This window comes from Falco punctatus (genome assembly GCF_963210335.1).
Source record: "Falco punctatus genome assembly, chromosome: 1".
Taxonomy (NCBI): Eukaryota; Metazoa; Chordata; class Aves; order Falconiformes; family Falconidae; genus Falco; species Falco punctatus.
This window is the reverse complement of record NC_137580.1, coordinates 110,738,803-110,766,475: the sequence shown is the minus strand read 5'-3', so window position 1 is coordinate 110,766,475 and position 27,673 is coordinate 110,738,803. Positions and strand designations below refer to the sequence as shown.

The following is a 27,673-nucleotide window of genomic DNA, read 5'->3' as shown; positions in this document are numbered from 1 at the left end:
CCTGGCTCCAGCTCAAAGCTGGTCACTTATTTCTTGTTTCACAGGAGGGAAGTCCCTCCCGGCACTGCGAGCATCTCACGCCACCTTTGGGGAGGTGCACAACACTTGGCAGGATCAGGCCCAACACATCATTTAGTAACTGGCAGAACCCAACCCAGCTGCAAAACTATCAGCAAATCCATCCAAAGGGGCAGAACATGCCCATATCCCTCCTGTTCCCCCTGCCTTGCGCAGCCCTTCTCCGGGGTCCAAGCAGCCCTTGCTGGATCCGCAGGGCTGTGAGCAGCCCGAGCAGTGCCATCCCATAGCTACCATAAGGGAAGTGTAAACAAATGTGCTCACTGCTAATCCCCAGCCCAGGCTCCTCGAAGCACACAGCTGATATGGTGGCTGCAACCCTGATTAGCAAATGTCAGGGCAGCAGTTACCCTCTCCGCCTTCAGCCCTGCCCCAGCAGAGTCCTCCAGCCCAGCCACAGCCTACCTGTACATGAGGTGGGGCACTGAGGACATATATGACAGCGTTAGCCATATCTTCAGCTTTGAGACACTGGAAAGACAGGAAAGAGACTCAGTCAAAGGGCACCTCAAAGTTAACCACAAGATCACTCCTTTCCTAACCATCAATAATGAGTTTCGACAGTGTCACTGGGGCACGTCAAAAAGATGCAAGCAAGCAGGAAAAAAATAATCCATTGAAAATTTAACAAAGGACTTGTCTGGTGCTGATAATTCACCATTTGCTGCGAACAATCTTACTACTGGCACAGTAATTCTGCCAGGTCAGGCATTGCCATCCTTATCAAAAATTCCCAGAGAAGCACAAGAAATCCTGCGCTAGCCACCTGCAAGACAACATGCTCTCGCATTTCTTCTTGTGCAGGCATGTTTGCTTATTATATCTTCTCTTCAATAAAGAAGTCATAGCCTGCAAAATGTCAAAGCTGACTGATTTATTTACAGGAACATCAAAACAAAAGGAAAAATATAGGCAGTCAGAAACTGAACCCAAATGAAAATCTGTATTGTGCGTAAATATCAGTGCAAAATCTGAGGTTTGAGTGCTGAGACTTTGGGAGATGCTGATTTCATCCTGGAAGGCACCGGGCACTCTGCAGAACTAGTTCCTTGTGCCGTTCGCCAGGAAAGAGACGTGAACTATAATCAGAGCCACTTCCCTCCGTTTCCATTTCTCTTTGTCCTACCCGAATGCTCTCATAGGTTGCAGCAGCTCTCTCGGGGTCATTATCATGAAGTTTAAAAGCAAATCCCGTTTCCACCAGTCCTGGAGATATACACTGGAAAAAAGCAGAGCACATCCTAATAGGATTTGTAATTCCCCTTCAGTAAAAGAATGACAAGAAAAAAGCAAGAAAAAAAAAAAAAAAGGAGAAAGAAACTTTTTAGTGCTGAAAAAGCCCAAAAAAACACAGCCTCCATTCTATTGTCCTCCTTCCCCACCCTTTTTCTAGGGGAACAGTTTAAGTGAGCAGGCTTTGCCTTAATGATTATTGTGGCAGGAACCTCTGGGGGACTGCTGACGGGTACTTCCCTCTTCACGCTCCAAAGGGGCAGAGAAGCAGAGAAAATGACAGAAAAGCTTGTAATGCAAATTAACTTCTGGATACATCACTCCAGAGATGCAAGCTCTGGATGAGAGCAAACAGCCCCACTGACCACCCCCCTCTGCTGCCATGAGCCCCCCTCGCTCCCTGACCGGCAGCTCCCCACTTTGTGTACCCAAAAAGTTTATTTCCTGACGCAGCTCACTGCTGCCATGCCTTCTGTACCCCAGGTCTCCCTCTGCCTGGGAAAGGGAGGCGGCCAGGGGCAGCTGGGCACAGGACCCGCATGTTCCCCAGGGTGCTGAGTACTATTTTTGCAATTCCTTGCCTGTTTCCCAAAGGGAAAACCTCTGCCCCATAAAGCCGGCCAGCTCTCTACCACCCACAAAGCAGGAGAGAGGAAGAAGCCCACAGTACTCACTGTAGCTCGTATATGAGTCTTTGCTTCTCTGAGCTCCTGCCTCAGCCCCTCCGTGAGAGCCGTAACCGCGTACTTGGTGGCACTGTAAAAATGTACCACCGACTGTGGCACAACGCTGTGGCCGTTCATGCTGAGGAGAGAGCAGAAAGGAAAGCGCTGAGAGGTGGGAGGCAAGCCGGGTCCTGAGAAGAAACCAACAGGATATTCAAACCAGCGTTACAAACACAGAAGGAGAGGCTGACGGGGTGGCTACGTGAGGAATTCCCCTCTCCTGCAGGAAACTCACACCACCAGAGGCTCCTCTGGACCCGGCTGTCTTCTGGAGCTGGTCAAGAAGCTTCAGTCTTCAAACTTGCACCATCGCAAGTGGTTGGCATTATCCTTTTCTCTGTGGTTAGGTCTTTCTTGCATTTAGACCAGCAGAGGTTAAAAAAAGTGGTTTGAAAAAAATCAACCATCACAATCCTTGGAAAATCTCTCCTTGGACACCACCAGCCCACTGCTTAAGTCCTCTCTAGGAGGCAGGGAGGAGCAAGCCCACGTAGCTGATCCCACATTCCCCCCTCACGTACCTGTTAATGTTAATAATATGCCCGTCATCGATGTTCCTCTCTTTCATGGACTGGTAGGCCTCTCGGGTGCAGATGCTTACAGCCATCACATTGACCTGAGGGATGAGCAAAGAAGACCAGGAGACCTGGGCTTTAAGACCAGCAACCCTGCCTGGCAGCTTCTGCCTCCAGCCTGTGACCCACGGCAATTCCCACGCAGGCCAACAGAGGGAAATGCACATACACGCCTGCCACACGCCTGCCACACGCCTGCCACACGCCTGCCACACGCCTGCCACACATACCCAGCTCTGTGAGACAGCCCCGGCCTCTGCCAGAAAAAATGGGCTGAATTGTTCCAGGGGCAAACGTGAGGCTGGAGTGTGAAATAAGGGAGAAGAAACCCACCGCCCCACAGCCAGCACTGCTGCCAGCAGACAGCGTTGTTTATTTTGTACAGCACTGAGCACACTGGTGTTTGGGCAGCTGATAGGACACTAACAGCAGGTAATTAGGTCAGCTAGTTAACAAGGAAATCCCCAGATATTGCCTGTCAGAGCGCCAGGTGCTCAGCGGCACTGCAAACCACACAGCCAGCAAAGAGCTTCCTCCGCACAAACAAAGCCAAAGATCACATCGTGCCACGGGGAAGGCCAGAGTGGGCAAGTAACCCTGCAGATATGAAAGCCACCGACCTGTCACACTGCCTGCTGGCATCTCCCTCAGCTCTAAGTGGGTAAGCCAAGGAAGAAAGGACACCGCGATTTATCCAGTCCTATAGCACAGGATGCAGAGCTTTCCAGGCTCTTGCTCTTTGGACCAGCGCTCCCCAGCACACCGTGGCTTGGTTGAACTCGGTCATATCACCCCTGCAATGTGCCACCATTAACGCACAGATGCCTTCAGCATTTGCTGACCATAAAGCACAGAGTCAAAGTTTCCAGGAAGAGAGAGACATGGAAATTCCCCCAGCTGGAATACACAGCACCCAGAGGTATGTGCAAGATTGATGAGCAAGCCAGCTCAGCAGCAGTGTTAATTGCTGAAGTTTATGGTGGTTTAGATTTAGAAAGGTGGCTGAAAGGTAGAAAGCATTTGCTAAAGCCCTCTAGAAAGGCTGCAGCCATTCCAAGGCAGGACACACTGGCAGGTCCTACCTAATGGCATGTCACTTTGCTAACGAAATGAGCAGGCCAGACAGGTCTAAAAGCACCCCTGTGAACTAAATATCCAGGAAGAATGAAATTTCTGATGAATCAGAAGTCAGGTGCAATAAACGGGAGGAGAAGCAGGAACAAGGCCATGTGGGCAGCGAGCAAGGGATATATCATCGCTGTGAAACTTATAAACAAGAATGGGGCAGGCTAACTAGGACTTGCTAGCACAGAAGGACATGCAAGACAGGAACGTTAATTTGGAGACCAGAAAGTTAAGAGGCAGAGAAGGATGGATTTGAGAGATGCAATTACTGTGCAGTGCACAAAAGATGAGCGGGGTCAGCTGAAGGATCTTCTGGTCACTGCTTTTGTCTTGGTCCTTATTTCCTATTCATTACTAGAGGCCGTGCTTGTGAGTTTTTGTCTTGGCAACAGATAAATAGCATGCTTATCTGATCTTGGGAGTACCCAGGCAACACAACAAAGTAGAGTCCTCATCCTCATCCAAGTGCACTTTGGTTAAGCACACAGTCACTGCCAGGTATCTCAGTCATCATACCTGGAACTACAGAGATAAATTCCCTGGCGCCCGGTTGAAGATTTACCTTGGCTGCGCAAGGAAGAAAGTTAGCAGACATGTCAGCAGAAGTGGCACCTCAGCACTGGAGCGAAGCCCAGAGCAGGCAGGGCATCTGAAGGCTTTTGGATTTCACAGTAAGGTGGGCAAGGAAAGCAGGAGTAACCTGCTCCAGTCTGATGTACCAACCGAGTGAGGAGCCAGTCCTTTCAGATACAGATCTGGGCAACTGGTAGTATAAGAAGCCTTCATGATAAGCAACACACCTGCTTTCCTCCCTGCCCCAGGAGACCCTGAACCCACCAGGCACCGCATCTTTGGTGCGGTAGCTCCCCGATTCCACTCCTTCTCCTTAGGCCACTAGAGGGTAACATCAGCCTGAAGCCTGAGACCCAGCTCCAACGCCGTGAGTCACACTGAGCAATGCTTCCTTGCGTGGGTAGACTCACAACATTTTGACAACTACTGGCAAAGCAAGATACTAATCAACAGCCACATGGGAAAGTCCAGAGCCTGTACGATAAGCATCTTGGTACAACAAAACAACTGGCTGGAAGGCAGCTGAGCTGGGATTGCCTCGCCGCCTTTTCCTGATAGCACCCACAAGGTTTTTGGGTGAAATCCCATTTCAAAATGTGGAACAGGCACTCAGGAACCGAAAAACACACCTGGAAAACGTGCAAGTCTTAGGGCTGTATCACTGTGAGAAACAATCCAAAGGCTGTTGTTACAAATATCCACAACAACACATTTTCCAGCCTCGTTCCTGTTGTCAGAAGGGAAGGTTCAAAGATCCCTTCGCAAAGACAGCCAGCACATCCGTGCTCCGCCTTTGCACAGCACGCTGCACAAGGCAGCGGGTCCGGGGCTGCCGCGTGTCTGTGCTAATACAACAGAAACAATGAAGGCGCATTTTCTAGTAATTAATGAGTTCCAATCGCAGGTTGGGAAAACATAAAAGATCCTGTTCCTGGAAGCGCTGAGCATTTCACTTCCCAGAATCAGCCTTTTCTAAGGCATCAGAATGAGTACCCCAGCTCCTAAAGCACACATAAAAACGCAGGTTACAGAAAACATATCTCTGCACAGATGGTATATAAAACCAAGAAGAACAGAGCCTCATTGGTCAATGAATAATGCCAAGAAGAATCAAACCCATTTAGCATCTCGAAGAGCGAGAGGATGTGTGCTGCAGTCCTTTGTGCCCTGAACAGTGCAAATGGAAAGTTCAGCTTGATTTCCTGACTGTAAAGGTCAGTAGGTAAAACGTGAAGGAGCTGTTCAAATCCCAGAGCCTGCAGTCAGTGTGTACATAGCACCCAGCCCTGGCTACTCCTGTGCAGATCGAGGACAGCTGGAGGACTTTGCTCCAGCCTCATGTCAACCTCACAAACATATAAAGAGGAAAAGGGGGAAGCTGTGAACCAAAAGATGACGGGCTCAGAACCTGCCTGCGATAGCACGCTCCCTCCTACACACACACCAAATTTGCTGGCTGGCAACGCTGGGCTCTGTGCTGCTGTAAAGCAACAGAGACACGATTCCTAACATGAGATTCCTGCACCCCAGGGAAAAGCAGCTCCTCCCTTAGGAATAAATACCAGACAATAAGGAACCAAAACATACCAAAAAAAAAAAAAAAAAAAAGAGGAGGAATAAGTAAATAACATGATTTTTGTATAGCAAGGAATCTTACGGAAGGGGAAACTGGAAGGAGACAGAGCCTCAAAGCTCATAAAAAATGCATGGAAAGAAAAATCGATTTACCAAAAAGAAAAAATGCCTTTAATTTAAGGCCCTAATGCCTCCTAAATCAATAGATCGATGGCTGTTTAGAAACTTTCCCTGTCTGGCAGCCCAGTAGCATGCTGAAACTCTCCAACAGCATCTCAAACTGCGCTGCTCTTTAAGACCTTTCTCCAAGGGACCTTTGGAAGAAGCCTCCCTGCTCCCGCTCAGTTCTGCAAAGCCCAGTGGCCCATGAAAGGTGCTGGCAACCTTCCCTCGTCCTGACCCTCCAAGAGCTTCAGAGCATGTAGGAGGAACAGGCCTGGTGCGTGTTTCCCTGGGGCTGGTGTGCCACATCGGGGAGAGCTGTCACTGCAGATTCCTCCCCAAAGCCCACTGCGATGCCAGTGCCTGCACAGCCATGGCCGCGTTTGGAGAGCGAGATTTTCAAGCAGGAAGGTTACAGCCACAAAACAGCGGCACACAGCAAAACAAAAAACCCTGAGCTATTACTACCACTTACCAGCAGGCTAAAAAGCAAAGCCCAGGCTTGTCAGGCTGCCTAGGCTGAGGTGGGCAAAGCACTTGGCTCTGGACTGGCTGTGGGCATCACCCTTGCATTAAGGGTGCAAGTGTTGTTCAACTACACACAAGTCAAGAGCAAACCCACCAGCTTCTGGGAAGCTGGCAAGAGGAAAACATCTACCAGTACAGGAAGAAAGTTTGGGTAACTCAGTCTGTTCCCAGAGCTACACCAGCATTTTTGCCAAGCAGTGACAGCACATACAGCCATACAGATCACCTCTGGCAATAAAACATGCTCCCAGCCTGGTTTCATAATGCTGCCCTTGTGGAGGCACCACCCTGCCTCTCCTCCCACCCCACCCATCACCCCCAAGCAACTCCAAAGGGTGAACACAGCAGCACCCACAAGGACAGCGGATCCCACAGGCTCCCAAACTTTGAGCCATCATAAATACCAACACTGGAGTGTCACACAGGACAATCCTCGTTCCCAAATCTTTCTTCCTAAAGGTGGTGGAAAGTGAGATAACAGGAGCGCTCCCACCTGAGCAGCCCAGGAAGACAGTACGAAGAGAAAGGCCTTCAGCTGGCAAAAGCCACGTGTCTCCCCCAGCCTGACCGCCTTACAACAAACAAAAGGTCAGAAGAACAAAAATGAAGAAGCGTAAAGGATGTGCAGCATCCACGGAGGCATTCACACAAGGCATGATCACAGCGACCAGGATGAGTTTACAAGGCACAGGTGACCCACAGGGCCAGGCTTGCAGTGAGACAACGCTGGGAAGTGCCCTGCTTTACACCAGCTCAGCCTCAGCTACACTTCACTTAATTTTCTTTAAAGACTCCATGGCAACCGGGGATGGGGAGATGTAGCTGTGCAGTGACCCAGGCTGGGCAACCCACAAAAGCCTGGCTGGGCAAACAAAGCTGAGCTGAGCTTGCTTTGGCTGCAGTCACAGCAGCTAGCAGACCAGCCAAAATCCTAACAAGAACTTAATTAGCCAGGATACGGCAGCTCTTGCCCTGGCAGCAGGAGTCTGAGGCCTCAATGCGCCTCTCTGTTTTGCTTTACACAGCCCCTGAAACTACTTCTGGATGAACAGCCACCAGCTGCCGCAGGAGCCGACAGATCCTGGCTGAACCCGCTGTCAGACACAGCGGCCCCGAGCTTACAGCTTGGAGCAGCTTTTCAAATAGACGTGTCTTTTACTTCACTGGGACAAGCTCTCACAGCTGCTGGAGGTGCTGCAAGGCTTACTCAAAGCCACGAGTTTGACTCCAATGTCTATGAGGACAAGGCTTTCATGCACAAAAGTAGGTAGTACAGGAGGGGAAAGCTCCTGTTTCAGCCTCTCACCAGCCAGAGGTGCAGGAAGGTCAGTACAAAAGGGCTGTTGCAAGGGCACAGTAAGTGGCCTGGGGTCCCACTGCTGTGGCTGCCACTGCTATGTGCAGAAAAGGGCCATCCCATAACGACAAAAGATGGTGAAGTCCCCAAAAGATGCACGGCAGCACCTCAGGACAGCAAGACCCAGGGAGAAGCGCTGCTAGTAACGGCATGGACCATTTGCACAAACTCCCAGTTTGGCATATGAAATTGTCTCGATCACATCCAGCTCTAACCAGATTACGAGCAGAAAATTAAGCTAAAAAGACAAAAAGCATTACAGTTTTTTAAGCCAAAAAGAATCTGCCCATTTTACAACCCACTGCTACAACTAACAGGATTAGCTACAAAAGCCAGTGCTTGGCATTCAATTTCCTATTTTACTGAAGAAAAAAAAAAAAAAGCAGCAAGGCTCATCACCCTTTAGAAAGCCATTGAGCTACAGGAAAAAATGCTGCTGAAGGTATCGAGCGTTTTCATACTCCAAGGTGAAGGCATGTGGCTCAGCAGTGCATGATGTCTTTCCACTTCCCAGTCGGCAAACCCAGGCCATGCCAGAGCCAGAGAGGAAGCAGGTCCTCAGCTCTGCACACATGGAATAAGTAGATGGGGACTATGGTGCCGGTGGCCAGAAAAAATTAAAATCTAGCCCAGTTCCCACTCTATCAGTGGCAGTACTCACATCTATCATCGTCCGCCAGCCCTCCGTCTTCCCTGAGAGCAGGGGCTCCGGGCGAGCCAGCCCCGCGTTGTTGATGCAAACATCAACTCCTTGATGAAGCGTCTTGATGGCGGAGAACATCGACAGGATCTCCTCTTCGTTAGAGAGATCGCACTTGTACGGGATTAGGGTCCCCGGGTAGCCGGCACTCTGGCATTCTGCCGCCAATTTCTAAGGAAGAGAAAGGAAGGAAGTAAACAGCCATCAGCCTCCTCTCCTCCTGGAGTAGCTTATCCAGCCACTTGCTTAAAAACACACCCCAGGGCTAAGAAAACACGGCAGGCTTCCCAGCAAGCCTGCCTTTAAAGTAGACACTAGGGAAGAATCACTGAAAATGCTAATTAAGAAAGAAGAAATATCGATATACATGAGAGTCTGAGTGCTTCGGCCTTTAAGTTATTAAACTTGAGGAGACGCTCTGTGCTCATCCATCACTCTGGCAATACAGGTCGAGGCAAGCAAGTGCTGGCAAAATACAAACAAACACTGCCATGGCACCAGGCAGCAAGTCTGCCACACTGCTGTGCGGATAAAGGACGTGGCAATCGCATACCCGACAATTCCTCGTTAGCCGTTATCAACAGTTATTCCAGGCATTCAGATCTTTTATCAGACTAGATGATATAAAGCAAATGAAAGGCCAAGAGCTGCTGCTGGTTGCCTGTGTTAATGATGTGGCAGCCACCACACCAAATCCTCTGGAGGATGCCCTTTACCCCCTGATGCTAATGAGAAGCAGCATCTCATCTCTGATGTGTCATATTAGCGACAGTGACAGCTTCCAGTGTGAAGCGAGAGCCACATGATGTCTGGTTTCTGCAGAGAGACGGACTCTGGCTACAAACGTCCACCAAATCACTTGAACGCCATCACCCAGGGCGCTTTCACCAGCGTGACATTTCAGTGGGTGCAATAAAGCTCTCCTGCCAGAGGCAGCTTTCCCACTCCTCCCAGCTCCTCCCTGCATACCAAGGACTGCAGCTCACAGCGTTTATAAAAGGAAGAGCGAGGCCCAGCACAGGAGTCACCTGGCTGGAAGCAGAGGACCTGGGACGGTGATTGCACATGCCGGCGGCTCTGAACAGCCAAGCCCACCTGCCTTAGCCAGCAACAAGGGTGCAGGGAAGCCAGTGCACCCACCACAGCACCTGGGAGCACCCGAAACACCGCTGGGAAGCTCACACCAGAGGGATCTGACTTTTTTTGCTTGCTGTGAGGTGCAGCATCTCATCCCTGCTGTATCATATCACCTCCCGGACTGGCCCAGCCCCTCCTGGCCCTCCAGGAGGACACATGGAGAAATTCGCACATTCTGGAGAAGGCAGATGCTAAAACCAGCCCCGCCATCTGTACCAACATTGGGAGGAGCCTGGAGAGCCATGCTGGCCTCAGACACAGCTCGCTCTCATAGAAGCGGGAGTGACACACCAGAGCATGGAAGGTGTCCTTCTGCCCGGGGAAGCTCGCAAGCCCCCGGGCCCCTGTCCCCTCCGCTCAGGAGAGCTGATCTTCCAGCAGCTGCAGCAGGGGCAGACCTGCCCCACACAACACCCAGCATCGGTGACACTCGCAGCGTGTGTTTGCCAGAAAATAAACATCAGACAGAGGAGAAAACAACAAAAAAAAACCACCATGGAACATAAGGGAAAGTGGAAAGAGAAGGAAAACAACAACAACAACAAAAATCAGAGACAGCACGGCACCTGCTCCCCCAGCACAGGCTGTCAGGAGAGCTTGTGGGGCTGCACCGGTTCACCACCACGGGACCGGGCAAACGCCAAACCAAAGCCTGGGCCCGGCTCCCATCCAGCTGGCCTCCAACACATTCCATCCTGCAGATCAGTTGCCAGCATGCCCAGGAAACCTGCTGGTTCTGATCCCTGAAGTTTTGTTAGAATCGGCTCTCTGTCCCCCAGTCAGCACAATGCAGGGTGGCCGTATGCCTAAGGGTAACGAGGAAGGCTGGCAACTTGGTTAAATCCACAAAATCCAAAAAGGGGAAAAAAATTAAAATCCACCTGAAGATGTGAATTGGCTTCCAACTCCAAATCATAAAGTGTGCTCTTCATCAGTGGCTTTTTCAATAACCAACTTTCTCTTAGCCAAGTTTTACACAGAGCAGGGGCTCAGCATCCTCACTGCAAGAGGAACAGCCAAGCCAGGACCTCCAAACGCCTCTCTGTGCCCCAAGCACATTCATCTTAATTACCCTGGGGCAAGTGCTCTGTTTGGTAAATGTTTTTCAGCCTTTCTCAATACCTAACACCACTGCTGAGCTGGGTCAAGTCCCTGAACAGAGCATTTAAGCTTTTCTTGATTTGCCTTTCACAGCAAGCCACAGCTTTCAGAGCCCACAAGCCGAATCCAGCCCAGGTCCAAGGGTCTGGTCCAGAAGCCACTCTCCTTTCTGGGTACCACTTCAGTGAAGGCACTGCAGTAACACAAGAATTATTATTATTGCTCTCACAGCACCAGGCAAGAAGGGGACAGACATGCTGAGTTCAGCCCAGAGATCGATACATCCCAACAGCATCACGCTCTCTGGAGAGCTCTGCTTGGGCTGAGCTAGACAATATTTCTGCCCAACAGAGAACAAAGGTTCCCCTGGGACTGAATCGTACCCCTCTGTACCCTCCTGGGGCTGGTTTCACTTTGCTATATATGCAATCTTGTTGATTATGTGCTGATAATAGTAGAAAAATATATAGTTTTTTCAAGACTAGTGTACACACTTGAGAAAACAGTTGGGGGAAAAATTCTGCAAGAGTAGCATCTAGAAAATTAAAAGCAGTATGAAGGGCTGTTGGAAGGTGCTAAACCACTCTGGGGATAGGGCCTTGTTCCTGCAAAGATAAAGGAGGGAAAAATGGGCAAGGGGCCTTCAGCCAAATTCTTCACAACCTGGCACCAAGGTGACAGCTTGGAAGTGCTCTCCATCCCACTACCCAAACTCAAGCACCCCAGTTAAGGGATCCACCCCACTCAGTATTTCCTGGTAAAGTACCAAGGCTCATGCCTGGCGCTTTTTCTTCCTAGTTCACCAGGTCATGGCCAGGAGTACGGTCTTAATTTGCTCCTGGAAGAGGGCTGGTGCCCTGGCACCTCCTGCAATTGCCAGGCTGCGTTTAGGTTGCTTGAACAAGGGCTGGGCTGAGTTATCTTTCCAGTGGTGCCTCCAATTTTTGCTGCTGATATCAGTGCTCGTCACAGGTAAAGTGGGGTGCTGTCTTCTGAAGCCAGCGTACTCACACACAGAAAGCAAAAGCAGGGCCCCCATCGCGTCCCGAGGCTGAGCATCACGGTGCGTCCCAGAGCTGCTGGGAGGAAAGCTTAGAGCTGATGGCAGGAACCGGTCCAGCCAAACTCAACCCTGCTGAACTTGAATCAAGCGACACCAATGATTTTAAAAGATGAGAAATACAAGCACGAGGGATTGGGATGTATCTCCCAAAAGAGGACTCATTCCAGGAGAGCTGGCTGGAAGGATGAAGGGCCCGTCAGCATGGACAGAAAAGGACAGACAAGCTTATCTACAGCCCAGAGGGAAACGCCGTGTTTAATATCTCTGTCTCCATGTTCAGCTGTCATTTCTCACTATTCAGTGAAACCTTTCACTGTTCAGTACAGCTCTCGATGGGGGCAGACAGGGTCTAAATACCACGGGCTGCAGCACAGCAACCCAGATGAAGGAGCAGATGAAACAAGGGATGCGCTCCGGACAGCAGTGGCTGTCATGGTGGAGCTGCCCATCCTGCTTCCCCAGTCAATTTCCTTAGCTTATGTCTTAGATGTACCGAAGAGAAAGCCCTTTCTGAGAAAGGCTCCTCTGCTACAACTGACCAGAGAAATTAAGTATCTCTCAAGATACTTCTTCTTCTGTCTGGTGTCTCGCCGCCTGAAACAAGCCTCAACGTGGATCCTTTCATCTTTCAGGCTACACTTGTGTTAAGAAATTCTCTTTGAAAATGAAGTGCCGAACACCACTGACACTCAGGCGGAACTGAACATGCTTCAACCCTCTGTAGATAAAGAGTCATCACAGGCTCTTCAAAGAAACATCAACTGCGGGCAAGTTTGCAAGAGAAGACTTATGTAAAGCAACTCTCTGAATTAGGGAGCTTGCAATATTTTTTCAGAGCATCTGTTAAGTCACTCAATTAATGCTCATTCCACTTTAAGCACACCACACACACAAGAAGGGAAGGAAAAAAAGAAAAAAAGCTGGTTTTCCAGATTTCATAAGCAAGTTGAGAGTGACCATGTAATGCAACACCAATACAGATGAGGGTCGGTGCGCCTCCAGCCGCTGGAGGTGAAGATTTGAAACAAGACCTGAGCATCTCTGTTCCACACCGTTATCACTAGATGCTTGGCAACAGACAGCCGGGTGCTGTAGCTACTGGTATAAACTGGGATAACACAACATAAGAAATAGATACCCTACGTGTTAATATGTTTAACCTAGAGCCATCCACTGCCACAGATGCAAGCCCTGGTCCCTGTAATTCTGATATGCTACCTTGCATGAACACAGCAGGCGGCAACACCCATGAAAGGCCAGCTTTCCACAGAGGGCACCTAAACTGCTCGTGGGATACAGTGAGTCAGTACGGCAGCACGCACTAGACACGTGGGCTGCTGTGTGCCTCTTCCTTAGACACCAATTTTTCCATTGACATCACAGTGATTTACCTCTGCTTCCAGAGGTGTTGGATGAATGAACAAGCAAATGAAAAAAACAGAAACGTTAAGCACCTACCTGCATGTAAGTAAGATGAGACCATCTGGTCATGCTGCTTCCTATATACTATTTAGTTGTCTGCTTTTAAAGGTTCTAAAAGGATGCCTCACATTATGTTAAGAATAGGTCAGTTCTCCCAAGAAGGGGTTAATGCTTTTTGTGCACACAACACTTGGAAAGGGCACAGTGCCATGCATTTAGATTCAGTCTTGGTAAAATGGTTTTAGAAAACTAACTGATATAAAAATTTAAAGGGACTCTTAAGGGGAAGAAAAAAAAGAGTCACGTAGGGCTTTATTTGGCAAACCATCCCATTAACTCCAGACACATTTAGTTCAGAGAGATTAAAGCTAGAAGAAACCATTAGGTAATTTTTAATCTAACCTGCCATTCATCACAGGTGCTTGCATCCTACTGATTTAGCTTATGCTTAAATACATAGCTGTACCAAGAAACCAACTGGAAAGAAACCGAAGACACCCCAATTACTTTTGCTATCTAAAGGAAATGAAGGAGAAAAATCCTAACGAACAGCATCACGGTTGTGAAAGAAAACAGGGGGCTTACAAATCCTTTCATTTTACTGACTGGCAAGTTTGAAGCTTCTTTTAATTAAGATTTAATGCCACTGCAACAGCATAATACAGGAAGAGATACACAGTGAATAAAGCACGAGACTGTGGTTGATTTCCATGGTGTGCTCTGTGACCATGGGCAAGATGCAGAGCCATTTCCCCATCTCTAAAAAGGAGATAATTACATTGAGCCCCTTCCTAGAGCTGCCAGGTACCTGGGGCTTTTTGCCCGCATGTGATTCAATAATGAGTATTACTTCATATTTATTCAAGTTCGTTTTGCCTGGCTCCAGGTGCCCAGACAGGGCTTCCATGGGAGTCTAAAAGGAGTTTTCAAATGAATATAACAGTAAAGTGACCCCTCTTCCCTCCCCTAAGCTTTAAATTGATGCTTTTCACTGATGGCTTTTGCCAGTCGTCGCTCCTCAGCTTAGATCGGTGTCTGCTCCAGGACAGAAGGAAGAACGGTGGGGATGAGGAGCGTAAATGGAAAAGCAAATGTGCAGTACTCTGCTGGAGATACCAAAGCAGAGTACAGCCAAAGAAGGACTAGCACCAGTTTCAGACCGTTTACCTGAAGTACATCTCAAGTACAGGCTGCCTGACCAGGGAGACTGAATTTTTCACACCGCTTCAGAAACCCACCACCTCTTGGCACAGGCAAAGGAAAAAAAGCATTCAAAACCCAAACAAAATTTAAGTCCCTGTATGTATTTCTTTTCACCTTGTATCATCCTAAGTGTACTGACTTTATAGTCCTCGCAAAGACTCACAGGTGGCACACAAAATCAGCACTCATATAATAAATAACCCAGAAAAATCAGATCTCATTTTGTGAAAGAGAAAGAAACAAAACCCCAGGGAACCTCTGGGACCTATCTGCTGTTTATCAGCTTCCAGCAGCAAGAAGCAGACCGTGGAGAAGCATCTAAGGAGTAACAGTCCCAGCCAGGTAGTCATGACCATGGTCCTCACCAGGGCTGCAGAGCACGGCATGGCAGCCCTCCCTCCTGCCAGGCTCCTCACCCCACGGTGCTGCCACAACTTCCGATACCCACCGGAGACAGCACAAAAGTACATCTTGGCATATCCCCAGCATCAGCTGTCCGGGACATCTCCTGGATGCTACCCAGGCTCTGGACACTGAACATCAGCAAGGTGCACGCCCTTCACACTGCAAACCCATCCCGCAGGCTCCGGAGGGGCCAAGCGGCATCTCCTGTCCACCCACTGCCCGTGGGCGCAGCGTGGCCCAGGGAAGCCCCTCGGCTGGTCTCACCCCAGGCACTGAAGCCAGCCTCCCTGCTAACCAGGAGCCTGCCTGAGCAGTCACATCTTCCTGGTACTGATAATCGTCCCCCCAGACTGCTCCAGATTCACGTTGGTTTTTTCCAAGCTCTCTCTGCTTCCTGCACTTTCTCAGTAGTTAAACATCCAAGTTTATTTTTTTTCCTAGCTCACTTAATTTTAAATTCCCAGCGTTATACACGCAAGCCAAATCGTCCCATTTACGCTGCCCTGAACATCCCTGCTACCTTAAGACATTCAAACAATCGCTCCTTACGTCAAGGCTGAAGGCACTTTTTTTCTTTTTTATTTTTTTACTGCTTGCTCAGATCACGTTGCTACGGGCTGGCATGGGGGAGGAGGAAATACGCTTGCTCCTACGATGACAGCTCATTAAAGCAATATCTCTTGCTTATTCTGAGGTATGACTATCCTAAAACAAGCATCATAGGTGCCTGCCTGCTCTTCAGCTCCAAGATGCATAAAGCAGGTTCCCACGCAGCCAGGCACGTAGATGCTTTCCTTCCTCAAAGGACCCAATACTCATTAAGACCGAAGCTGCTGTCTTGCAGCCACCCGTGGTCCCCCACCAGCCCTTGGCTGCCTTCACAAGCAGGGTTCAAAGACCGCGTTGCTCCAACACACCCAAATGCCTGCACGCAGCAGACCTGACAGTCCACGCATCACAAGCTGGATCATTGCCCATTCCAGCAACAGATTTCCAAGGCAACCTGCAAACACACCACTCGGAGGGCAGAGCCGAGCCTGAGCTTCAGCCTGACACCCTCAGATCACGGCACATGCCTTCTGTGTCATCCCCACCGCAGGCGAGCACACCTCCACTGCGCTCAGGGAATCAGAAAAAGATTATTTGTTTATTTTAGTTAAATCAGACAGCAAATCCTGCAATAATGAAGGTCTGAGATGCCTCATGGTACCCTGAAGATCCAGGTGTGATCAGAGGTCCATGGAAACCATCAGGCCACGCCTGCCCTGAATAACATACATTATAATTGAATGTATCGCCGTACCTTGTGGGTAAGACTCAGGAGCACTCTCGAGGACAGCCAGGACATGATCCCAGCTCTGTCACGACCTCACTGGGGGGCTTTTCCCCTTCCCAGCCCCAGCATCCCCGCCTGTGAGACAAAACAGCAGCAGGTGATAATCCTCTCGCTTGGGGACCCAGGAAAACCTGAACATCGACTGCAGCCACCGGGCTCCCAGAGCTTGGCCAAGCTCTGCACCTTGCTGCGACACACAACACGCCCGTCAGCGTGGCCGTGAGCAAAGCACCCACCACTGTCACCAAAAAAGCTGCCACCAGACCACGAGACTGGCCTTTCCTCCTCTCAACACCCCACAGCGCAGCCCTGGCTCGTCCCCACAGCTCGCAGGAGCTGGGTGTTTTCCCGCTGCCCCCCAGCACCACCCACACGGCAGCAAGCATTCCTGCTGCCAGGGCACGGCCAGACCTGTGGTCCCCGTCCCCATGTCCCCATGAATTTCTCCGTCTCATCGGCTCCCATCCTGCGCCCGTGTAATCCTCAACGAATCCTCTTCTGAAAAGGCAGATTAACACACGCCGGGCGAGGAGCAGGCCTTTCCCCACCAGCTCCCAACGCTCCCCGGTACCAAAACAGAGATGACAGGTCCCGAATTTTAATACACCCCAGACTCATGACCCACCGACATGCAGGACAGAGGCTCCCACACACCCCAGCCCAGCCGCAGTCGGAGCAGGGACAGTGCCAACAGGGATTAACACTTCCATCACCGCACAGCGCGGGCGCTGCGATCAAACATCTGTACTGATGCCAATGCCACCGGCCGCAGCGGGCTCAGCGCTGCTCACATCTACGCTGATGCTAAACCCCAGTTAAGCTGAGCAGAGCCGCAGCTGATCTGCATGAGCCCAACAGGGAGTAAAGTCCGGCTGCAGGAGCGAGACCGCAGGCCCTCTGCTCCCGCTTCACCCGACAGAAGCGGGGTGGGCACAACCCCCCCCAGGACCAGCAAAGGCAAAATAACCATGTTCAGTCAGGAAACTACCATTAACACTGTGCCAGCTGTGCCTGGACCTCCCTGCCCTGGGACACCCTCCACAAATCCGAACCACAGGCCAGAAAACCCGCCCTGTGTCTGAACGCTGCTCCCATACAGCCCTCTGACCATTCCAGGGTTTTACACGGGGAAACTGAGGCACGGGACAGCCACCCGGTCTGCCCTGTTACACAGCACGGCAGAGGCAGACCACGCACCCCACTGCATCTCCAAAATCCCAGGGAAGGCTCAGCTATTACTTATTTTTAGGGCTGCGACCATGACATACCCCGCTATCACGGCTCTATCGCAAAGCCAAAGGGAACAGAAGAGAAGCAGGGAAGGGAGGGCGGCTGAAATAAGACATTTTAAAAGCACATTTTGGGGGAAAGGGGATAAATCTAACCTGGTTTAAAAGCAACCCCTCCCCCACATGCCTCCTGAGCTTCAAGGCTGTGCAAAACCATTGGGACAGCAAAGCATTTGTTCCCACTACTCAGGACAGCAATTACGGGATCTCTTTCCTATTCATCAGGAAAGGACCTGGTCAGGGACAAGCGGCAATAAAAGCACCTCAGAGGCCTTGAGTACCCACCATCCCCGAGGCAAGGCCTTCACCAAACACAAAACAAGCCCTTCCAGAGGCCAAGGAGATTCTGAAGGTCATTCATTTACAGGGGACTGTGCCTTGGGATTATCCTGCCTGAAGCTGCTCCTCCTGCCTTAGAAAATAATTCACTGGGCTACCAGACAGCCTAGCAGCTCTGCAGCCTGCATGCCACGAGAGCGACAGGTCCGGGGAAGAGGGGCTGGGGAGCCCTGAGGTCCTCAACGAGCTTTTGGGGACAGCGGCTCACCCACCTTTGGCACGGGGAGACCAGGAGCTGCAGAGCCTGTGGGCACAGCCAGGCTGCCCGGTGGGTGGGAGCCAAGCACCAAAATTCAGGTTTCAGCCATGAACACGTTGCTTTAAGTCGCACAATTAAGACAACACAGGCCCAGAGGTGAAAGCTGTGCGTTCAGGAATGCCCTCCAAAACGCAGCCCCAGCCGTAGGGCAGACGGACAGAGCCCACCAGACACCCAGCACTGCAGGGACACCCACAGCTCGACCCCACGGACAAGACACCCAAAGGGGGGATGCCAAAATTTTAACCAGTTGACCTCTACACCATCAACATGATTTGTACCCAGTGCAATTAAATTCCACATTCGGGTACTATGAAACTATTTAGCCATTAATTAACCGCCTTGGAGGACTGAAGGGGTCAAGAGCCTCCCTTGGACCTTATAGCCCGGGCAGTGATGGGTGGTGGGGATGGGCCAGCCTGCACACGGATATTTGGGATGCTCAGCTCCCGCCAGGAAGGCTCAGCTTCTTCCTCCTCCCACACCGCCACAGCATTGCTTAACGAAGAGAGCGCAAACCTCTTCAGAGATTGGACTGCTCAAATCTGCAATCAATAGCTCAGCTTATCAAAGGCTGTTTCTTGAGCAAGATCTAACCTTGACAATGCAGTCCCTGGTTATAAATGTTACCTTTGATCAATAACTGTCACAAATGCATTAGAATTAATTGGTTAAACCTTGTATGCTAAGCCACGTTTACTGCTTCCTGCAAAGCTCACTCTCCACACCCTAACAAAGAAAAAAAAAATATTTTTTTTAGAACACAGCATCTATGATTAGATTTCTTCAACGCCTTACGGCAGGCCATCGCCTGAGGGCCCCAATCCCCCCGACGCAGCCTCGCCGCGCGCAGAGGGCAGCAGGTTCCCCCACCAACATCCCAGAGAGCAGCCAGGTACCGCCGCTTCAGGGGATGCTCGCCAGCCCCCCAGGAGCAGCCGCACGCTTTGTTACATGGCTTGCAGCGGACCCAAGGCGCTCCCATCGCAGACTGGGAGCCCAGGGTGAGCCATACAAGATAAGCCCACCACCACCCTACAGCCACCAGCTCTGGACAGTCCAACCTGATGCCACAACCCGGCAGCTCAGCTATTTCCAGCAGCGATGTGAAGCTGCTGCCAGCAGATTTCCCGCACCTCTTTGGAGGAGTCTCTTCTAAGTGATGAATTAACCACACTTGGAAGGCATTGAAGAAAAATAAAACAAACAAAAAAATAAAATAAAATAGCATAAAGCGACTGATGCCCCAGCCACCCTACAGCAAGGTATCAAAGGAATGAACGAGCTGCTGGAGGATTAGAAAGCAAAACCGAGTGCAACAGCATCAGGTGTTGCCTGATCCAGAGCAGCCGACACCGCAGCTGGAGGGGGAACTCCTGCCAGCACTTTTGCCATTCTCTAAAAACATAAAAATAAATATAAAAATACATTAAATTTTATTATAGAAGAGTGTAATACCAAGCATCAGCTGCAAACTCTCTGGAAGCAGCTCCCTGTCTCACACCTTCCTGTGCTCCAAAAGCACCAGAGTACCTCGATGCCATCACCACGACTGAGCCAGACCCTACATTTACCACAAACTCTCCCAAGTCTTCCCCCACCCCAGGGGAAGAACACTGCGAAATAAAACTTCTGCATCACACCGAATAAAAGACCAGAGAGTGGTTTGTCAGCCATGGGGGAAATGTTTTGTCCCATGCACAGGGAAGCTCCCTCCTTTTTTTGTGCTGCTGCAAGAAGTCAGACACTAAACACAAATTTCTGGGAAACATCAGGAAGAAGCAAGTTGAACAGCCTCGGAGCGAACCCATCAAAAGTGATGCTCTGCTTTTTGTCTGCGGGATGGAGTGACTACTGCATAACCTGCTATCGTGCACCAGCTAAGCTGTGGCAAGTCATTAAATCACAGCAGCTCTCCTCGGGTGCTGGAGACTCAAGGGATCAGCCAGGGGGTCCCTGTGCAGGTGATCATTGGACAGGGCACAGTTTTCACCAACGCTTGGTCTTACAGGCTCTGAAAATTCTTGGCTAATTCATAAAAGCACAATGCTCGCTCCTGACTTGGAACACACATAGGTATCTGAAAAGCAGAAAACACTCAGCAAGAGCACATGCCAAAAAGTCTATGACAGCTGTTAGTACCTCCAGGCTTCTCATTTAAAACAAGCTTTCAACCTAAATTATCTCCTGGCATTCAAAAGTAAAATAAAGCCATTTAAATTATTCCTCAATGTCTGACTACTACAGTTACTGTCGGATGACCCACACGATGACTCTCCGCTCACAAAAGTTGCACAACTGGGGAACACGAGGCTGCTCGTGAGCCGGGGCTGCAGGATGGGCAAACCCATGGTGTAAAGGCTCACGGCCAGAGACAGCTCCTCAGGGGAAGCCCAGTCGCCGGAGGCCACGCTTGCCATGGCTGCACGTAGAAAGATGTGACAAAAAAAAAAAATAAAATCCAGTTTTGAAATAATACTGCTGAAGTCAGCTGGAGCACTAACTCAAGGCACGTTGAGCACGTGGCTCTTCTACTGAGCCACTGGAAGAAAAAAAAAACACAAAACAAAACAAAAAAAAAAGAGAGAGACTTTTGCAGTTTTTGTAAGCCATTAACATTTTTATTTCAAAAGTCAAATAATGAGCACTGGCGTCGTGACACAGGTTTTATACCAAAACCACAACTTTGCAACTCCTTCATTAGCTTGCCTCAAGCCCTTATCTGATTTTCCAAGAGATTAAGAAATCTTGACATAGCATTTATTGCCCTAGTTAAACTCCCCACAGAACAAGATACTCTTTCAGTCACCAGTTTACAGTAGGTTGTAAAACCACCATGTAGAGTGGTTTCAGCCACCTTACCTTAAAATGGATGACTAGTGCATAACATTAATGAAAACATACGCTTTTCTGCTACCAAATGAACACCACATTCCCGGTTTTTAACTGTACCAGTTGCACTCTTTCCATTTCAAGCTGCCTGGATTTATTTTGGGGGTTTGCTCCTCTAGTACACCGTTATCCACAGTGGCATTTAGCAAATTATTCAATTTTAATAGAGCAACAAGATCTGTCCTGCAGGAACTGTGGCTGCAATGCCCCAACCTCTCCTTTATTCGCATCTGACAACACCAAGCCCTCAGCTCCTTCCTATTTCTCTCCTCTTGTCCCTTCGTCACTGCGCCCAAGCCCTGAACATCAGTGCCGCTTCCCCCATCCTGCCCCTCCGGCTGGAGCTGCTATCCTCGAATTAGCGCATCCTTCAAATCCCCACCGAGGCTTCCTGCCAGGGGATGGTCCTCCAGCTCCCAGCCAACCCTGACTTGGAAGATCAGCAGCCGGACATAACAGATGAGCATATTTTGTGGATAGATCTGGTTATACAGTAACTAATTAAGGTAACGACATGCTCACAGAGTGCTGGTGGCCCAGACCCTCCTGTTTCCTTCCTACTGTCCCCACAGCCAAAGCCCCTCCAGCAGGCAGGAGCCCCTAGGCAAGGTCTGGCTGCACAGTCATCCCCGCACACAACGCCACCTCCTGCTTCTCGAGATGGCTTCTTACAGCCACGTCCAAAGTCCCAAGCCCCAGCATGAGTCTGAAGCCTGAATATCTTCCTCTTTTTTTTAAAAAAAAACACATTAGGTGAAGCTCCTGGAGGAAAGCTTCATTACCGCAAACAACTCTGCTCCGAAGGCACAGCAGGAGCCAGCAAGAAGCCTCACCTGTGCCAACACAGGTGTCCCAGGCAGCCACTCCAAGGTGACAGACCTGTTCCCAGAGTGAACCTGGGCCACCTCATGCTTCACCACCTTCCCTTCCCCGAGCAAGCAGCACCTCTGGGATTTGGTTCCTCTTTAAGGAAACATGCTTTGCGGCAAATAGAAACCAGAATAGCAGCGGAGCAAAACACAGCCCAAACATCTAACTAAACAAACAACCGTGTGCTGCAAACACAATTCGGTCCTCAAAAGAACGAAGCCGGGACAAACATCAGCTGCAGTGTTAGACACAAGGCTTGGGAACGCAACAGCGACAAGGGACTCGGAAGGGGCCGAGCAGTCAGCATTGCTCGGTACAGGCACATACCACACAGCCCAGACAAATCACCTACATAAAATGCGATTGCATTTTGTGCAGATTCAAATAAAAAGGCAAAGCCTTTAAAAGACTGCTCTTTCTTAAATCTATACCGCATTTTTGCCAGAAAGTTTCAGAAAGGAGGGATTTCAGGCTGCAGAAAGGAAGGAAACTCCTCTGCAGTAGTGAAGGAAACTCCAAGTTTCATTTATTTTCTTTACCAAAGAAAATCAAAAGGTTTCAAAAGCAAATCCAAAGAAAGTGCAATATTGGAAACAGCAATACTGGAAATGGCTTTTCTGTCCTTTCTGGAGCGGAGTGGGAAACAACGGCATCCTTTACCACATCCTTCACCAGGTACCACAAGGCTACAAGAAGCCAGGCTACGGAAGTACATCCTTAAATACCGCTGGCCGCACATGGGAAAGCCTTCGGAGAACTCGGCTTTCCCTGCAAACCACAGTATCAAAACACTGGGAATTCCAAAATTAGAAGCAAGCCCCAGAGGACATTTAAACAAGTCACATTGGGGTATTTTCTCCTCTCTGCAAGCAGTCTTTCTGATTCATGATGAAGAATGGAAAAAGTTTTGATTCCTCTGAGCGTTTCTTTATTTAACCCCGTATCTCAGCAACACCCACCATGTCAAGCCTCGTTTCCCATGATTTTTTGGACAGTTTATTCTTGGTGTGGCCAACTGTGCATAGCGAGTCCTTATCACCTTTACTAAGGAAATACAAACCCTGGGTGTTCGTACGGACCTCGTCGGGCTCGGCTGCCACCGAGCAACCAAGATGACAATATTTGGGCTGTCTGACTGTAACTTTTTTCTTCTCTTTTTTCTTTTTTCCTTTAAGAAGGAAACTTCTTATGAAATGAATAGGCTTCAGCCTGTGCCGTTGCGCGGTAAAGCCTACAGACACATCCAAGGACACGAAGGACCTCACAGAAACTACACTGAGCATCTTTAAGGCAGCGGCGAGGTGTTGGCTCTAGAGGTGGGTGAAGGCTTCGCTCTTGAGATGCTCATTGTAGGGGTGAGCAACGTGGGAAGGTCTGGAGCCCGATTTTAACACGAACTCGTAGAAACATCCGTATCGCCCGAGCGCCCGCCGTGGGCCGGGAAGCACCGCGCCCCCCCGCACCCAGCCCCGCTCCTCACAACCCATTTTTAACCTCGATAAAAGGCAGCTCAGAAGAAAGCAATCCCAACCCCAACCGAACCTGCTCCCGGGGCAACTCCCACCCCCGGCCCTGCTGCTGCGGGGTGGCGAGCCCCTCCGGGCCCGCCCGGCCACGGGAACCCCCGCGCCGCAGGGGCACAGCTGCTCCCGCCGGGCCGGGAACGGCGGCGGAGCCCACCCGCGGGGGGAGCCCACCCGCACCGGGCCCGCAGCAGGGCGAGCGGCCCCGCCGGCCCCAGCCCCCGCCTCCCGCCGACCCGGCCCCGGCAGCGCTCCCACCCCGCGGCGAGGCCTCCCGGGGCGGTGGCCGAGCCCCTCCCCGCCGTGGGACGCCCCCGCCGTAGGGCTGCCCGCGGCCCGACCGGGGGCCGCCCACCCTCGGCCCCCGGCCCCGCTACCTCGATCTTGTCGACGCTGCGGGCGCAGCCCACCACCTTCATGCCGTGCTGCACCAGCGCCCGCGCCACGGCCGCGCCGATGCCCACGGAGGCGCCGGTGACCAGCGCGACGCGCCCGGTCCAGCGCTCCATGGCCCCGGCCCCGCCGCCGCCGCCGCGCACAATGCGCCGCCCGCCCGCGCCGCCCGCCACGCCCCCGGTCACGCCCCCCGGCCACGCCCCGGCGTGTCAGGCCGCGCCCCCCCGCCTGGCGTGCACCGAGTGTGCGAGGGCTCAGCCGGCGGCGGGGGCAGCGCTGGGGCTGGGGGCTTGCTGCCCGAGATGGCCCCTGGGAGAAGGGCGAGGCACCGCGGCGGGAGGGACCTTAAAGGTCATCCAGTGTCCCCCCCGCGGGGACAGGGCCACCTCCCGCCAGCCCGGGTGGCTCCCAGCCCCGTCCACCCGGCCCTGAGCCCTGCCAGGGACGGGCACCCACCGCCGCGCTGGGCGGCCGGGCCCGGCGCCTCGCCACCCTCACGGTACAGAATTTTCCCCAATGTCTGATCTGAATCGCCCCTTTCAGCTGGGGGGGTCTCACCGGAGCGGGGCAGAATCCCCTCCCTCGACCTGCTGGCCACGCTGCCGGTGGCGCAGCCGGCTTTCTGGGCTGTGAGCGCACCGTCGGGCCACGGAGAGCTTTTTGTCCCCCAGTCCCTCCCAGTCCCGCTCCCAACCCACTCTCCGCCCAGCCAGCACTGGTACTGGGGGCTGCCCTGAGCCAGGTGCAGGACCTTACGCTCGGCCTTGGTGAATCTCGTGCGGTTTGCGCAGCCTGTCAGGGTCCCTCCAGAGGGCATCCCGTCCCTCCAGCACATCAACCACACCACACAGCTCGGTGTCATCGGCAAGCTTGCTGAGGGTGACCTCCATCCCGCTGTCCCTGTTGCCAACGAGGATGTTGAACAGTGCCAGTCCCAGTACGGACCCCTGAGGAATGCCACTGGTCACCAGTCTCTACTTGGACACCCAGCCATTGACCGCAACTGAGTGCAACCACCCAGCTAATTCCTCATCCACCGGGTGGTCCATCCATGGAATCCCTGCCTCTCATTTAGAAAACGAGCATAAATGGGAGAGGAGAATGCAACGCGCTTCCAGTCCTCAGCTGGAGTCAGCAGCTTCAAGCCCAATGGTTTCCATGTGTATGTCCAGCCGCCACCCTCACCATGCTGGGACAACCAGCTGCCCAGTTTAACTGTGGGGAATTTAAGGATACTTGCCCCTTTGCTCTGAAGTTGGTCAGACCTGGAGGAGAACCGCGTTCCTCTGAGGTCTATCCACTGCTGGGGCCAATGGCTTGCTGCAAGAACTTACTGGGAAAACTGGTTTGGAAGGTTCTTCCTCCCGCCAGCCATGCATTGCTGGGCGGCTTAATTTAAACCTACTTTCAACTGCCACACAACAATGGGGAACTTTATTATATAAAGTCTGATGGCTAAGTACCACCCCTAGAGCTGATTGCACAGCCTGTCACTGAAAGTTTTTTAAAAAATAAATTAAAAAAAAAAAAAAACAAAAAACCACCACACTAGAAGGAAAAAGCTACACAGGTATTCAGGTTCTTTAGGTTGTGTAAAAAATGAAGCAGCACTGCTGTACTTCACTTGACAGGGCAAGGGGTGCAGGAGGTTTTTCCAGGAGGTGTCTGAACTCGGCTTGGTGCAAGGCCTGGGGACAGCACAGGGCTCCCGCCCGGGCGGTGGGATGCAGGAGCTGTTGCAGTAAAAAGGGCCCCTTGGCCATAATAAATCCACGGGGAGACTTGGGCATGCTGCCCCCCTACACGCAGCACCCACTGCACACAGCACCCGAGCTGGCCACGTGCCGAAGGGGCTCTGGAGCTCCCCACTTTCCTCCAAGCTGCGACCCCGAGCAGGCTGCAACCCCACCACGTTGAGAACAAAGCGATCCCCATCATTCCAGCTGCGGTAAAGCACAGAACGACGAACACTCCACTTGAAAACTGGGGTTGCACCAATTCCCAAGGGCAGACACCCCTCGGAGCCAGCTCCTCGCGATGCACGAGCAGCACGACCAGCAGCCCCGCTCTTTGAACCTCACTGTGTTTTTCCTGTAGCTGGTGAGCAGAGTATTTGATTAAAGAGAACCGCCACAACAAGGACTCCCCTTCCTCGCGTTCAAGATGAAACTCCTCCCGTTTGCAGAAGCAGCCTTTTGCCATGGCAAATGCCAGGTCCTTGTGGCCTCGGAGGAAGCTGAAGGGTGGCTTTCACGAAGGCGAATTTCAGAGTTCAAATCAGGACTAGGAAAAGCATCCGTACGTGTTTGCTGTCACTCTCCATGAATTAATTCTTGGGTTCTTTGTGAGAACCCTGGGCAAATTAAGCATCGCCAGGCACAGTGCCGCTTTATAACGTGGCTGAGGCGTGAAGCAAAGCCAAGAAAACAGGTTTGTTTCTTTCTCAGAAAGACTAAGGGAGCACAGTACAGAAAATGAGGAAGTTAGAAGTTATATTCTGTAATTCTGCTTATACCCCCCCACCAAAACCAGAATTTTCTTTTTAGTGACAGCTGCCACCATAATCATCGTATTAAAAAAAAAAAAAGCATTCATACCTTTATAGTTTTGTTTTGTAATTAAGTGAAATAATCTGTGAATGTATTTTAACCATTACCCAACTGGACTATTTATCTAACTTGGAAAAAATTACAAAGGTAAAGCTTATTCAAGAATGTATTTTCACATCTGATTTTGCAAAGTGGCTACCAAATCACCAAGAGGGATGTGCATTAGCAGAGCATGATCTCCTTTCAGTATGAAGGCTACCTGGGGGTTTTTGTTTCATTATGAATATGCTTATATCTTGATTTCAACTTCAGACATAAGTTTTAATTCCTACATTTTTTCAACTGCACTTGTACAACACATAGCCATCATCTCTAGATAAACACAGATATATAGCCGCTCCCAGGTGCGGGTGCCACAGAATTCACCTCATGTCAGCTGAACTTGGATGTTCACTGTGCAGAACCGTACCACTGCCTCATCTTGTTGATTTAGCACCAGGTATTAAACTGCTTTTTTCTTAATCTCCCACACCCTGCATCTTCACCGCTTGTCAGATCACCCTCTTACAAAGAGGCCGTGACATTAGAGACTGTATTCAGTAGAACAAGACATGGTTGAACAGATATTTATGCAAAAGCACTCCTGTTCAGTCTTCACAACAGAGCTTGTTATTCCATTAAGAAAATGTCAAGGTGTGGTGAAAAGCTGCTTTTTGTTCGATTACATTCTGACGGGCTCAGGCAGCAGCTTTGAGTCTGCATTGTCAGGGGAGAAGGAAAACGAGCGCAGCAGTCTCCTAACTCACCGGCATCAGTAATTGTCTTGATGAAAAACTAAATTAAGCCCCAAAAATGGTACAGGCTGCACACTCCAAACTCAAAACCATCATCAAACCAAGTATGCTGCCCTTGGGCACAGCAGCCATGTCAAGAGTTACAGAGCACACCCGCACAGCACAAGGCTGCTGGAGACCCCTCAGCCAGCTCCGCGCCACGCCGATATATTGTCCGCGAGCCTGGAAGCAGAAAAGGCACTCGATGCCACGTGGCACGAGCCAGGTTGGGTGCAGCACCACACGGACACGACCGAGCTGCCATGGACCCCGCTTGCTTGGCGGTAGCTCGAAGATCTCTAAAGCACATGGAACGGGGACGCACACAGCCCGGCAGGCTGGCTGCCACGAGTGCCGCTGAAGGACCTGTGCTCTTCCCAGGCCAAGCTGACTCACCTGACACCCACCTCCGCGAAGCCACGCAG

General features: G+C 51.0%; 1 protein-coding gene across 2 annotated transcripts in view; it reads right to left on the bottom strand.

Moving 5' to 3' along the window:
• The window catches only part of DHRS11 (dehydrogenase/reductase 11), a 31,233-nt gene extending 3,597 nt beyond the window's left edge, over positions 1-27,636 (bottom strand). The window contains exons 1-6 of one of the 2 annotated variants that reach the window (XR_013927654.1): positions 23,848-27,636; positions 8,593-8,802; positions 2,558-2,652; positions 1,986-2,115; positions 1,205-1,319; positions 484-549 (exon numbers count right to left, since the gene is read on the bottom strand). Coding sequence is in view for 1 of the 2 variants with exons in the window: in XM_080384397.1 (XP_080240523.1) it covers positions 484-549; positions 1,205-1,297; positions 1,986-2,115; positions 2,558-2,652; positions 8,593-8,802; positions 23,848-23,979 (726 nt within the window). In the remaining variant the exon portion in view is untranslated. The remainder of the gene's footprint in view (positions 1-483; positions 550-1,204; positions 1,320-1,985; positions 2,116-2,557; positions 2,653-8,592; positions 8,803-23,847) is intronic. The other variant, XM_080384397.1, reaches the window with a different exon arrangement.
• Positions 27,637-27,673: the final 37 nt, after the last annotated feature.